Here is a 15482-nt window from a genome sequence, read left to right on the forward strand (position 1 = left end):
CTTTATCAATCAAGCACAGAGCACACAGATCAGTGTGGTTTTAATGATTCCTCCTAAAAGTCTCCTAAGGGGACTAAAAGTGTAAAAATAAAAAGTAAAAAAATAAGTTAAAAAACACACGCATTAACCCCTTCCTTATTAAAAGTTTAAATCACCCCCCTTTTCCAAATTCCATATAAAAATATGTAACCATAATAAAAATAAACATATGTGTTATCGCTGCGTGCGTAAATGCCTGAACTATAAAAATATATTGTTAATTAAAGGGGTTCTCCGGTGCTTAAACATCTTATCCCCTATCCAAAGGATAGGGGATAAGATGCCTGATTGCGGGAGTCCCGCCGCTGGGGACCCCCGGGATCATGCACGCGGCACCCCGTTTATAATCAGTCCCCGGAGCGTGTTCGCTCCGGTTCTGATTACGGGTGACTACAGGGCGAGCGGCGAGCGGCGTGTGACGTCACGCTCCGCCCCTCAATGCAAGCCTACGGGAGGGGCGTGATAGCTATCACGCCCCTCCCGTAGGCTTGCATTGAGGGGCGGAGCGTGACATCACACGCCGGCCGCCCTGTAGTCACCGGTAATCAGTCCCGGAGCGAACACGCTTCGGGGACTGATTGCAAACGGGGTGCCGCATGCATGATCCCGGGGGTCCCCAGCGGCGGGACTCCCGCAATCAGGCATCTTATCCCCCATCCTTTGGATAGGGGATAAGATGTTTAAGCACCGGAGAACCCCTTTAAACTGCATGGTCAATGGCGTACGCGCAAAAAAATTCCAAAGTCCAAAATAGCATATTTTTGGTCACTTTTTAGATCATGAAAAAATGAATAAAAAGCAATCAAAAAGTCCAATCAATACAAAAAAGGTATTGCTAAAAACTTCAGATCATGGCGCAAAAGATGAGCCCTCATACTGCCCTGTACACGTAAAAATAAAAAAGTTATACGGGTATGAAGATGACAATTTTAAACGCATAAATTTTCATGCATGTGATTTTTTTCCAGAAGTAAGACAAAATCAAACCTATATAAGTAGGGTATCATTTTAATTGAATGGACCTACAGAATAAAGACAGTGTCATTTTTACCGAAAAATGTACTGCGTAGAAGCGGAAGCCCCCCAAACTTACAAAGTTGTATTTTTTCTTCAATTTTGTCGCACAATGTTTTTTTAGTTTTTTGTTTCGCCGTAGATTTTTGGGTAAAATGACTGATGTCATTACAAAGTAGAATTGATGGCGCAAAAAAAAAAGCCATCATATAGATTTTTAGGTGCAGAATTGAAAGGGTTATGATTTTTAAAAGTGAGGAAAAACGAAATTGCAAAAACGACAAACCCTGCGTCCTTAAGGGCTTAATGAATGGAAGTCAATGGATACGACTTGGCATGCAGATTTGTATGATTTCAAAGTAAAAAATTGTGAGAAGAAGTAGGATGTTAAATCGTGATGTGAATGCACCCTTACTTATTGTGCAATAATAAGTAATATTGTGCAGTGGTCATGTGATAGATCACAGTTGTCTTTTCCTTTGCAGGACAATTGCTGAATCCAAAAAGAAGCATGAAGAGAAACAACTAAAAGCACAACAGCTGAGAGAGAAGTTGAGAGAAGAAAAAGCTTTTAAGCTTCAGAAACTTCTAGAAAGGGTGGGTATGGGGTCTTTGGGGCAAAATTGACAATTAGGCCTCTTTTACACAAGTGTATTTTTAATCAGTTTTAGGCCTTGTTGCCCTACAGTATTTTGGGACATTTTTGGAATTGTGGAGACCGTTTTACTTTTTTTTAAAAAAAGGTCTTAATTTTCCCATTGTGTTCTATTGTTCTTTTGGCTCATATTTTGTCCCAGTAACAAAGATTTATTTTTTTTTGGCTATAGCTTTTGCATAATATAGTGAAAAAAGCATGCCAAAAACTGGCTCAAAAAATATCTGTACATTTCAGACATTTTTTTTTTTTTTTTTTTTTTACTGTAAAACAGCTGAATTTTGAGCAGTCAAATTTAAGAGGTATTGTGGGATTTTTTATTTGACTATGCTACAGGGACTGTAAAGTTATTGTAGTTTATAATCTAATGTCTGTACCTGTGTTTGATGGTGATTTTGCAATGGAAAGCCGCTCATTTGTGCTTCAAGGGGTGGGGTGATTGATATGTGGGAGGGAAAAAAGTGAACTTACACTTACAAACAAGGAATTATGGGACTTGTAGTTTGAGGAGGGGTACTTCATCAGGAATAAGTGATTTCACAAAAAGATAGCCACAGCATTATGGTAATCCACAACATAGCCATTTAGCTCCAAGAGAAGCACATATCCTTCCTAAGCATGTCCATTACTGTCTGGCAGGTAAGTACTTAAATTACCTTATGACGGGTAACTACTTTAAAGGGGTACTCTGGTGGAAAACAAATGTTTTCAAATTAACTGGTGCCAGAAAGTTAAACAGATTTGTAAATTACTTATTTTTAAACATCTTAATCCTTCTAGTATTATGAGCTGCTGTAAACTCCAAAGAAACTTGTGTAGTTCTTTCCAATCTAACCTCAGTGCTCTTTGCTGTCTATGTCAGGAGCGGTCCCTAGTAGGAGAAAATACCCATAGCAAACCTCTCCTGCTCTGGACAGTTCCTGGCATGGACTGACGTGTCAGCAGAGAGCGCTGTGGTCAGACTGGAAAGAACTACTCAACTTCCTCTGTAGTGTATAGCAGCTGATAAGTACTTGAAGTATTAAGATTTTTATATAGTAATTTGCAAATCTGTTTAACTTTCTGGTACAATTTGATTTGTAAATAGTTGATTTCCACCAGCGCGGCTGGTCCCGGCTGCTGATCGCAGCCAGGCACCCGCCAGTAATCGCCGACATCCGCGATCGCGCGGATGTCTGGCATTAACCCCTCAGATGCCGGGATCAATACAGATCACGGCATCTGCGGCAGTGCAGTCAGAAATATGGATGATAGGATCACCCGCAGTGCTGCCACGGAGATCCGATCATCTGCCTCTGCCGCCTTCCACGGGTCTTCTGCTCTGGTCTGAGATCGAGCAGACCAGAGCAGAAGATGACCGATAACACTGATCAGTGCTATGTCCTATGCATAAACTGAACACAGCTTGAAATCCTGTGCGTCAAATCTTCGCAGAATACTGTACGTGTGAATAGACCCTCAAAGTGTAAAAATAAAAGTTAAAAAAATGTGAAAAATCCCCTCCCCCAATAAAAATGTAAAATGTCCTTTTATCCCATTTTACCCCCATAAAGTGTAAAAAAAACAAAAATTAAATACACGTATTTGGTGTGGTCACGTTCGTAAGTGTCCGAACTATTAAAATATAATGTTATTGATCCCCTATGGTGAACGGCTTGAATGTAAAAAATTTATTTAAAAAATTAATGAAAATTTTATATACCGTATATACTCGAGTATAAGCCGAGTTTTTCAGCACGACTTTTCGTGCTGAAAACACCCCCCCTCGGCTTATACTCGAGTGACCTCTTTGCCCTCAGTGGTCTTCAACCTGCAGACCTCCAGATGTTTCAAAATTACAACTCCCAGCAAGCCCGGACAGCCATCGGCTGGGAGTTGTAGTTTTGAAACATCTGGAAGTCCGCAGGTTGAAGACCACTGCCCGGGCCTTTGTCATCATCCAGCCCCCTCCCCCCTTTAGTTTTGTACTCACCTCCGCTCGGCGGGGCATTAGGGTGAGCTGGTCCAGGCCATCTGTGCTGCAGGGACCGTCCGGTGGGGAGGGATAGTCGTTCCGGGCTGTCAATCTTTATGAGCAACGTCCCTGTGCGTCGTCGTCAAGGCAACGTCATTATTCCGGGGCCGGGCCCGAAGCGCGGAGAAGAGGAACGACTATCCCTCCCCACTGGACAGTCCCTGCAGCACAGATGGCCCGGACCAGCTCACCTTAACGTCCCACCGAGCGGAGGTGAGTACAAAACTAAAGGGGGGAGGGGGGCTGGATGATGACGAAGGCCCGGGCAGTGGTCTTCAACCTGCGGACCTCCAGATGGTTCAAAACTACAACTCTCAGCATGCCCGGACAGCTGATGGCTGTCTGGGCATGCTGGGAGTTGTAGTTTTGGAACATCTGGAGGTCCGCAGGTTGAAGACCACTGTTAAATCAGACATTGACAAGCGGTGATGATGAAGGGGGTGGTGTGGGATGATGACAGGGTAATGATGAAGGGGGGGGGATGATGAAGGGGGGATGATGACAGGGTAATGATGAAGGGGGGGGGGATGATGAAGGGGGGATGATGACAGGGTAATGATGAAGGGGGGGATGATGACAGGGTAATGATGAAGGGGGGATGATGACAGGTGATGATGATGAGGGTGTTAATGACGGGGGTCTGGATGATGACAGGGGGGATGATGTATTTCCCACCCTAGGCTTATAGTTGAGTCAATAACGTTTTTTTCCTGGGTTTTTGGGGTGAAATTAGGGGCCTCGGCTTATATTCGGGTCGGCTCATACTCGAGTAAATACGGTAGACAAATGTGGTATCAATAAAAAGTAGAGATCATGGCGCAAAAAATGAGCCCTCATACCGCTGCTTATACGGAAAAATGAAAAAGTTATAGGTCGTCAAAATAGAAGGATTTTAAACATACTAATTTGGTTAAAAAGTTTGCGTTTTTTTTTTTAAGCACAACAGTAATAGAAAAGTATGTAATCATGGGTTTCATTTTAATTGAATTGACCCACAAAATAAAAGAACACATGTAATTTTTACCGTCATTTATACGGCGTGAAAACCAAACCTTCCAAAATTTGCTAAATTGCTGTTTTCTTTTTCATTTCCCTACACAAATAGTATTTTTTGGGTTGCGCCATACATTTTATGTTAAAATGAGTGATGTCATGTCCACTGGTCGAGCAAAAAACAAGCCTAGTCTGTTGATGAAAGTATGAAAGAGTTAGGATTTTTTGAAAACGAGGAAAAAACGAAAATGCAAAAATAAAATTGGCCTTATCCTTAAGGTCAAAATGGGCTTGGTCCTTAAGAGGTTAAGGCCCAAAAATGTAGGGTGTGAACCTCACATCCAATTTTTTTGTATGCAATAGGGAGCTGTGTTCTATGTGGGTCTGCTAATGGGCATAAAAATGACAAGTGTTTATATATATTTTAACAACACATTGTGCATTATTTCCACCTATTTTTAGAGATGAGCGAACTTACAGTAAATTCGATTCGTCACGAACTTCTCGGCTCGGCAGTTGATGAGTTTTCCTGCATAAATTAGTTCAGCTTTCCGGTGCTCCGGTGGGCTGGAAAAGGTGGATACAGTCCTAGGAGACTCTTTCCTAGGACTGTATCCACCTTTTCCAGCCCACCGGAGCACCTGAAGGCTAAACTAATTTAACTGCCGAGCCGAGAAGTTCGTGACGAATCGAATTTACTGTAAGTTCATCTCTACCTATTTTGAACAGAAAATGTTTATTGGAGTCTACAGATGTATTTGTATATTGTTTTGTATTGCCCCCCGTAATGTAGACATATTTTGGATCTTTATTTGGATGTGTAACATTGATAACACACTGATGGGATATTATTGTTATTACACACCTGCTGCTGTATTTGGGCTGGTTAGACTGTGGGCTTTATAACACAAAGTTGTCACTCATAACCACATTGTACGTCACACACCATGGCCGGACACCACACATCAAAATCTGTTTGCCTTGAAGAGTCTTGTTTGGAGGTGTATTCCAGAGAAACACTAAAGGGAAAAGAACTATGGTGTTTCTTTTCAGGATGTTCTTCTATTTTCTATGGTTCAAACCAGGTATGCAACAGGCATCTTGGTTTTTGTGACTATTCTCCTTGTGACATACAGTATATTAATAAAGGTTATTTGTTAATCCTGCTCCATGCTTTTCTCTTTGCTTTATTTACTTCTTTGCTTTTTATTTACTGCTTTAGGTTATTTTTTTTATATTAATTGAAAATTTTGTGTTATAGGAAAAGGATGTGCGAAAGTGGAAGGAGGAATTACTAGAGCAGAGACGCAAAATGATGGATGAAAAGTTGCTTCATGCAGAATTTAAGCGGGATGTTCAGTTACAAGCCATTGTGAAGAAGGCTCAGGAAGAGGAAGCCAAGGTATGCCTGTTGGTAGAAGTAGCAGCTTTGGTACATTGAGGGTGACAATAAAAATAAGACAACAAAATATCCTATTTATATTTCTGTTGGGTGCAATATTGTCATGCAGAATATGTGTATATTCTAATATAACAGCATGTACAGTACTTCCTATTTGGATTTAATAGTTAGGTGTGTGTATATGGTTATGTATGGGGGGGGGGCACACAAGCTCTTTATGATGATACTACAGAAAACAGAACAAGATATATTTCTATATGTCTTTTAGTTTTACAACAGCAATTCAGGTCCTTTGACGTCAGGTATATATATATATATATATATAGCAAAGCAAAACAGCAGCACTCCGATTTAGATGAAAGCGTGTCAGGCTTTATTCATCAGATGCCACTGTGGCATCTGATGAATAAAGCCTGACACGCTTTCATCTAAATCGGAGTGCTGCGGTTTTGCTTTGCTGCCGGTTTGTGGGGGCTCTTGACCTGGGCCCGACCAGCTTGCACCCGTGGACACTCCGGGAATGCGGTCCCTTTTGTTGAACTCTTATATATATATATATATATATATATATATATATATATACAATGCAAATAAAAACGGCACAACCAAAATCCAGAGTAAAAAAGAGATTCGGGGTGCCCGCATATCTGGAACCTGGGTCCTCCGGTTCCTTAATCCAGATAAAGCAAATACGATGCAGCACTCCACAAGTAGCAAAGAAGGTGGTTTTATTCCATCATGTGCATAGACAACGTTTCACTGGCTTTTTCAAGTGAATAATAGTGATACAGGTGGATATTTATAGACCGCCCACTGGGTCATGTGACATAGGAAAATACATGATTTACATACATAAACAAAGGCGATCCTGATACATTGTGCAATCAATAATGTAAAAACTTAATATAGAAGACATATATAGACATCCCATAATCCAAGGTTGAGAAAACATACATGTTTTGCTAAAAGTGCAAGTAGTGCAGTGACTGTGATCCAAAATACCGGGTATAGCCGTGTATGCCTTCCGGGGTCCCGCCACGAGGTTTCCTGATCTCAGGCGCCAAAGCGCCGTGTGTGCAATGTGCATCGTAGCAGAGGAGAAGTACTTCCGGGTCGGGAGAACGCGTCCTCGTATCCATAGAAACCCGACTCCGGAGTGAGCCGTAGCCAGCGCATGCTCAGAGAGGTCTGTGTGTCCGTACACAATATACAAGCGCTTGTTGTAGAGAGTTCGTATGAGGTAGGTGTAATCAAAATGTATACACAAGAAGAGGTGTCGCTCCTGGGGACAGCACAATGCAACACAGTGGAAGGTATAGATGTTTCAGTAGAGAAAGTAGTTTGCAATCGCTGGTCCTCATTCTTCCGATGCAGGAGCCAGATAGTGAGGAATCACTAACTTGTGGTTGCCCATGGTAACCGACTGGTCAGTTAGCAAACTATATAGGTAAAGTAAAGAAAAATGAAACAATGGGTAATGACTCACTCCAGTCGGCATGCATGAGCCAACTCCACTCTCCATATATATCATGATTACCGGTGTGCATGAACCGGAGCCAACGATTCGTCCTTGTCTGTGGACCAGACTTGCATCGGTGTGTTTGGATGGATATCGGTCCAAACACACCGATGCAAGTCTGGTCCACAGACGAGGACCAATCGTTGGCTCCGGTTCATGCACACCGGTAATCATGATATATATGGAGAGTGGAGTTGGCTCATGCACGCCGACTGGAGTGAGTCATTACCCATTGTTTCATTTTTCTTTACTTTACCTATATAGTTTGCTAACTGACCAGTCGGTTACCATGGGCAACCACAAGTTAGTGATTCCTCACTATCTGGCTCCTGCATCGGAAGAATGAGGACCAGCGATTGCAAACTACTTTCTCTACTGAAACATCTATACCTTCCACTGTGTTGCATTGTGCTGTCCCCAGGAGCGACACCTCTTCTTGTGTATACATTTTGATTACACCTACCTCATACGAACTCTCTACAACAAGCGCTTGTATATTGTGTACGGACACACAGACCTCTCTGAGCATGCGCTGGCTACGGCTCACTCCGGAGTCAGGTTTCTATGGATACGAGGACGCGTTCTCCCGACCCGGAAGTACTTCTCCTCTGCTACGATGCACATTGCACACATGGCGCTTTGGCGCCTGAGATCAGGAAACCTCGTGGCGGGACCCCGGAAGGCATACACGGCTATACCCGGTATTTTGGATCACAGTCACTGCACTACTTGCACTTTTAGCAAAACATGTATGTTTTCTCAACCTTGGATTATGGGATGTCTATATATGTCTTCTATATTAAGTTTTTACATTATTGATTGCACAATGTATCAGGATCGCCTTTGTTTATGTATGTAAATCATGTATTTTCCTATGTCACATGACCCAGTGGGCGGTCTATAAATACCCACCTGTATCACTATTATTCACTTGAAAAAGCCAGTGTGAGACTGGTGAAACGTTGTCTATGCACATGATGGAATAAAACCACCTTCTTTGCTACTTGTGGAGTGCTACATTGTATTTGCTTTATATATAATAGATATACACTGCTCAAAAAAATAAAGGGAACACTAAAATAACACATCCTAGATCTGAATGAATGAACTTATTGTATGAAATACTTTCATCTTTACAGAGTTGAATGTGCTGACAACAAAATCACACAAAAATTATCACTGGAAATCAAATTCATCAACGCATGGAGGTCTGGATATGGAGTCACACTCAAAATCAAAGTGGAAAACCACACTACAGGCTGATCTAACTTTGATGTAATTTCCTCAAAACAAGTCAAAATGAGGCTCAGTAGCGTGTGTGGCCTCCACGTGCCCGTATGACCTCCCTACAATGCCTGGGCATGCTCCTGATGAGGTGGCAGATGGTCTCCTGAGGGATGTCCTCCCAGACATTGACTAAAGCATCCACCAACTCCTGGATAGTCTGTGGTGGATGGAGCGAGACATGATGTCCCAGATGTGCTCAATCAGATACAGGTCTGGGGAACGGCCGTGCCAGTCCATAGCATCAATGCCTTCCTCTTGCAGGAACTGCTGACACACTCCAGCCACATGAGGTCTATCATTGTCTTGCATTAGGAGCAACCCAGGGTCAACCGCACCAGCATATGGTCTCACAAGGGGCCTGAGGATCTCATCTCGGTACCTAATGGCAGTCAGACTACCTCTGGCAAGCACATGGAGAGCTGTGTGGCCTCCCAAAGAAATGCCACCCCACACCATTACTGACCCACCGCCAAACCGGTCATGCTGGAGGATGTTGCAGGCAGCAGAACATTCTCCACAGCGTCTCCAGACTCTGTCACGTCTGTCACGTGCTCAGTGTGAACCTGCTTTAATCTGGGAAGAGGACAGGGCGCCAGTGGCGAATTTGCCAACCTTGGTGTTCTCTGGCAAATGCCAAACGTCCTGCACGGTGTTGGGCTGTAAGCACAACCCCCACCTGTGGACGTTGGGCCCTCATACCACCCTCATGGAGTCTGTTTCTGACTGTTTGAGTGGACACATTTGTGGCCTGCTGGAGGTCATTTTGCAGGGCTCTGGCAGTGCTCCTGCTGCTCCTCCTTGCACAAAGGCGGAGGTAGCGGTCCTGCTGCTGAGTTGTTGCCCTCCTATGGCCTCCTCCACATGTCTTGATGTACAGGCCTGTCTCTTGGTAGTGCCTCCATGCTCTGGACACTACGCTTACAGACACAGAAAACCTTCTTGCCACAGCTTGCATTGATCTGAGCTGCACTACCTGAGCCACTTGTGTGGGTTGTAGACCCCGTCTCATGCTACCACTAGACTGAAAGCACCAATCAATACAAATCACGGCATCTGTGGCAATGAAAGTTAACAAACAGATTTGTAAATGATGTCTATTAAAAAATCTTAATCCTTCCAGTACTTATCAGCTGCTGTATGCGGCAGAGGAAGATGAGTTGTTCTTTTCATTTGACCACAGCGCTAGAGGTTTGCTATGGGGATTTGTTCCTGCTCTGGACAGTTCCTGACATGGACAGAGGTGTCAGCAGAGAGCACTGTGGTCAGACAGAAAAGAACAATTAAACTTCCTCTGTAGTATACAACAGCTGATAAGTACTGGAAGGATTAAGATTTTTTTAATAGAAGTCATTTACAAATCTGTTTAACTTTCTGGAGCCAGTTAATATAAAACAATTGTTTTCCACCGGAGTAAACCTTTAAGTACCATTTAAAGTATATTCAGTTCTATGTTTTGTTAAATTTACAGGTAAATGAAATTGCCTTCATCAATACCTTAGAAGCACAGAACAAGCGCCATGATGTCCTAGCTAAGTTAAAGGAGTATGAGCAAAGGCTTAATGAGCTGCAAGAAGAACGTCAGCGTAGACAGGAAGAGAAGCAAGCTCGTGATGAAGCTGTACAGGTAAAACATTAAAAGAAAACAGCAAAATTAAAAGAAATAAGATATGTTGGTTACAGTTGTCTATCTAGTCTCCAGCACAGTTAACTTTAATTTCTGCTGGCACATAATTCCTGTATTTTATGCTCAGGAACGTAAGCGGGTGCTAGAAGCAGAACGTCAGGCTCGTGTTGAGGAGCTGTTAATGAAGAGGAAAGAGCAGGAAGCTCGAATAGAAATGCAAAGGCAAGAAAAGGAGCGAGCACGAGAGGATGCAGCTAGGGAAAGAGCTAGGTAAGTTAGCTACTTGAGCTTTCCCCATAAACATTACTTTTCATTGTTACTTGTTACCAACAGCATGATTAAAATGTAAGTTTTCAGACCCAAACATCTTTTAGAGTCTATGAGACAAACCTAAGAAGCATCAGCGGCCAGATTCTGCTATTATGATGGTGCATATTCTTTAAATGCTTTTACATTTGCCTCCTGATATACATCTGCTGACAATTACATTTCACTACAAAACTGACAGTGTAGTGAAGTATTGAGCTTGGGGAGCAGTTTGGTATCTGGATTGCTAATAGAACTTAAGAAGTAAGGTTTAGGCAGTATGAGGCTCAATCTTCTGGAAATCGTGACATCTTGTAGCCATAAATATAAAATTAGATCACAGATTTACAAACTCATAAATCTTTTTGCAGGCGGAGTGTAGGAAATATATGAATTGGAGAAATAATTGTTAAACTGTTTCTGATGACTGCTATATTGATTTAATACCTAGGTAGCATTTGTGGTGGTTTTACATGTGCACCATTCATATACGGTACTTTTTTTTTTTTTTTTTTTTTTTTTTTACATTTTTATAAAGTTAAGATGAAAAGTGTCTTACATTTTGGTTTAAAATTGGTATTCCGATGTCTGATAAAAAATAAATCCAGTGAAAGAATATAATATTGCTTTCTTTGTTTTGTGTGTCTGCGGGTTATCTGCTATGACAGATTTCACTGTGCTTTCTGGTTGAACAGTTGCTCAGTTCATTTCCCAGAATGCAATGGTTTCCCTCAGCTCTTAATAACGGACCCAAACCCTGCTCACTTCCATCCTACTAAAGCATTCTTGCCAATTTCCCACACAAAATCACTGTGGAACATTGCTCTACACAGCAGAACATTGCAACTGCTGCATTCATACCCTGTCTGCTCCTCTGTCTGTGCCATTGCTCAGCACAAGGCAGCATTCTCAAGCCAAGAAAATGAAGTATTTCTCACAGAAAAGGATTGCAGTAACACATGTTTTGCTATACACATGTTTATTCCATTTGTGTGTATTGGAACTAAACCAAAAAAGGAGAAAAAAAGCTAATTGAACATAATGTCACACCAAATTCCAAAAATGGGCTGGACAAAATTATTGGCACCCTTAACTTAATATTTGGTTGCACACCCTTTGGAACAAATTTCTGAAATCAGTCGCTTCCTATAACCATCAGTAAGCTTCTTGCACCTCTCAGCCGGAATGTTAGACCACCTTTTCCTTTGCAAAATGCTCCAGGTCTCTCTTATTGGAAGGGCGCCTTTTACCAACAGCAATTTTAAAATCTCTCCACAAGTGTTCAGTGGGATTTAGATTTGGACTCATTGCTGACCACTTCAGAACTCTCCAGCACTTTGTTGCCATCCATTTCTGGGTGCTTTTTGAAGTATGTTTGGGGTCATTGTCCTGCTGGAAGACCCAAGATCTCGGACGCAAACCCAGCTTTCTGATACTGGGCTGTACAGTGCAACCCAAAATCCGTTGGTAATCCTCAGATTTCGTGATGCCTTGCACACATTCAAGGCACCCAGTGCCAGAGGCAGCAAAACATCCCCAAAACATCATTGAACCTCCACCATATTTCACTGTAAGTACTGTGTTCTTTTCTTTGTAGGCCTCATTCCGTTTTCCTTAACCCCTTGGGGACGGAGCCCATTATGACCCTAAGGACGGGAGCATTTTTTGCAAATCTGACCACTGTCACTTTAAGCATTAATAACTCTGGGATGCTTTTACATATAAATTTGATTCCGAGATTGTTTTTTCGTGACATATTGTACCTTATGTTAGGGGTAAATTTTCGGCGATACTTGCATCCTTTCTTGGTGAAAAATTCAAAAATGTCATGAAAAATTAGAAAATTTTGCATTTTTCTAACTTTGAAGCTCTCTGCTTATAAGGAATATGGATATTCCAAATAAATTATATATTGATTCACATATACAATATGTCTACTTTATGTTTGCATCATAAAATTGATGAGTTTTTACTTTTGGAAGACACCAGAGGGCTTCAAAGTTCAGCAGCAATTTTCCAATTTTTCGCAAAATTTTCAAAATCGGAATTTTTCAGGGACCAGTTCACGTTTGAAGTGGATTTGAAGGGTCTTCTGGTTAGAAATACCCCATAAATGACCCCATTATAAAAACTGCACCCCTCAAAGTATTCAAAATGACATTCAGTCAGTGTGTTAACCCTTTAGGTGTTTCACAGGAATAGCAGCAAAGTGAAGGAGAAATTTCTAAATCTTCATTTTTTTACACTCGCATGTTCTTGTAGACCCAGTTTTTGAATTTTTACAAGGGGTAAAAGGAAAAAAATGATCTCAAAATTTGTAACCCAATTTCTCTCGAGTAAAAAAATACCTCATATGTGTATGTCAAGTGTTCGGCGGGTGCACTAGAGGGCTCAGAAGCGAAGGAGCAACAATGGGATTTAGGAGAGTGAGTTTTCTGAAATGGTTTTTGGGGGGCATGTCCCATTTAGGAAGCCCCTATGGTGCCAGGACAGCAAACCCCCTTCACATCGCACACTATTATGGAAACGACACCCCTCAAGGAATGTAACAAGGGGTACAGTGAGCCTTAACACCCCACAGGTGTTTGACAACTTTTTGTTAAAGTCGGCTGTGTAAATGAAAAAAAATATTTTTACACTAAAATGCTGTTTTTTCCCCAAATTTTACTTTTTTACAAAGGGTAATAGGAGAAAATGCCCCCCAAAATTTGTAACCCCATTTCTTCTGAGTATGGAAATACCCCATATTTGGACGTCAAGTGCACTGCGAGCGAACTACAACGCTCAGATGAGAAGGAGCGCCATTGAGCTTTTAGAGAGATAATTTGTTTGGAATGGAAGTCGGGGGTCATGTGCATTTACAAAGCCCCCCCCCCCCATGGTGGCAGAACAGTGGACCCCCCCACATGTGACCCCATTTTGGAAACTACACCCCTCACGGAATGTAATAAGGGGTACAGTGAGCATTTACACCCTACTGGCGTTTGACAGATCTTTGGAACAGTGGGCTGTGCAAACAAAAAAAATTAATTTTTCATTTTCACGGACCACTGTTCCAAAAATCTGTCAGACCCCTGTGGGGCGTAAATGCTCACTGTACCCCTTATGAGGGGTGTAGTTTCCAAAATGGGATCACATGTGGGTATTTACTTTTTTTGGGTTTATGTCAGAACCGCTGTAAAATCAGCCACCCCTGAGCAAATCACCAATTTAGGCCTCAAATGTACATGGTGCGCTCTCACTCCTCAGCCTTGTTGTGCGCCCGCAGAGCATTTTACGCCCACATATGGGGTATTTTCGTACTCAGGAGAAATTGTGTTACAAATTTTGGGGGTCTTTTTTTCCTTTTACCTCTTATGAAAATAAAAAGTAAAGGGCAACACCAGCATGTTAGTGTAAAAAAAATTTTTTTTTACACTAACAGGCTGGTGTAGACCCCAACTTTTCCTTTTCATAAGGGGTAAAAGGAGAAAAAGCCCCCCCAAATGTTTAGTGCAATTTCTCCCGAGTACGGAGATACCTCATATGTGGCCCTAAACTGTTTCCTTGAAATACGACAGGGCTCCAAAGTGGGAGAGCACCATGCGCATTTGAGGACTAAATTAGGGATTGCATAGGGGTGGACATAAGGGTATTCTACGCCAGTGATTCCCAAACAGGGTGCCTCCAGCTGTTGCTAAACTCCCAGCATGCCTGGACAGTCAGTGGCTGTCCGGAAATGCTGGGAGTTGTTGTTTTGCAACAGCTGGAGGCTAAGTTTTGGAAACACTGCCGTACAATACGTTTTTCATTTTTATTGGGGGGGGGGGACAGTGTAAGGGGGTGTTTATGTAGTGTTTTACTCTTTATTAGGTGTTAGTGTAGTGTAGTGTTTTTAGGGTACAGTCACACTGGCGGGTTACGGTGAGTTTCCCGCTAGGAATTTGCGCTGCGGCAAAAAGTACCATAGATATAAGTACCAGGACGCAAGGGCGTATGCATACGCCCTTCGTCCCCAACAGGTTAAACAGTAGAATGATGTGCTTTACCAAAAAGCTCTATCTTGGTCTCAACTGTCCACAAGACATGTTCCCAGAAGGATTTTGGCTTACTCAAGTTCATTTTGGCAAAATATAGTCTTACTTTTTTAAGTCTCTGTGTCAGCAGTGGGATCCTCCTGGGTCTCCTGCCATAGCATTTCATTTCATTTTAAAGGAGTAGTCCAGTCTTGAAAAACTTATCCCCTATCCTAAGGATAGGGGCTAAGTTTCAGATCGCTGGGGGTCCGACCGCTGGGGCACGCCTCCTCAATACAACTCTATGACAGAGTCGGAGCTCTGCCTTAAGCACTGTATCGAGAGGGCGTGTCGACCTCTGCTTCGTGCGGTGGTCAAAACACCCCATTCCCGCGGGCTGCCATGGCCCCGTACAGGAGATCGCAGGGGGCCCCAGCGATCGAAAAGTATACCCTATGCTAAGGATAGGGGATACGTTTTTCAGGATTGGACTACTCCTTTAATGTTGACGGATAATTTGTGCTGAAACTGAGGCTTCCTGAGCCTGCAGGACAGCTTGAATATCTTTGGAACTTTTTTAGGGCTGCTTATCCACCATCTGGATTATCCTGCATTGATACCTTTCATCAATTTT

At 42.4% G+C, this 15482-nt stretch overlaps 1 protein-coding gene across 2 annotated transcripts in view; it reads left to right on the forward strand.

Annotated features, from left to right (window-relative positions):
- Positions 1-15482, forward strand: part of SCAPER (S-phase cyclin A associated protein in the ER) — a 329263-nt gene that overhangs the window by 149171 nt on the left and 164610 nt on the right. For both annotated transcript variants that reach the window (XM_056572933.1, XM_056572935.1), the window contains exons 13-16: positions 1539-1650; positions 5977-6117; positions 10392-10547; positions 10675-10817. In XM_056572933.1, coding sequence (XP_056428908.1) covers positions 1539-1650; positions 5977-6117; positions 10392-10547; positions 10675-10817 — 552 coding nt within the window. The remainder of the gene's footprint in view (positions 1-1538; positions 1651-5976; positions 6118-10391; positions 10548-10674; positions 10818-15482) is intronic.

Source organism: Hyla sarda, chromosome 4 (assembly GCF_029499605.1).
Source record: "Hyla sarda isolate aHylSar1 chromosome 4, aHylSar1.hap1, whole genome shotgun sequence".
Taxonomy (NCBI): Eukaryota; Metazoa; Chordata; class Amphibia; order Anura; family Hylidae; genus Hyla; species Hyla sarda.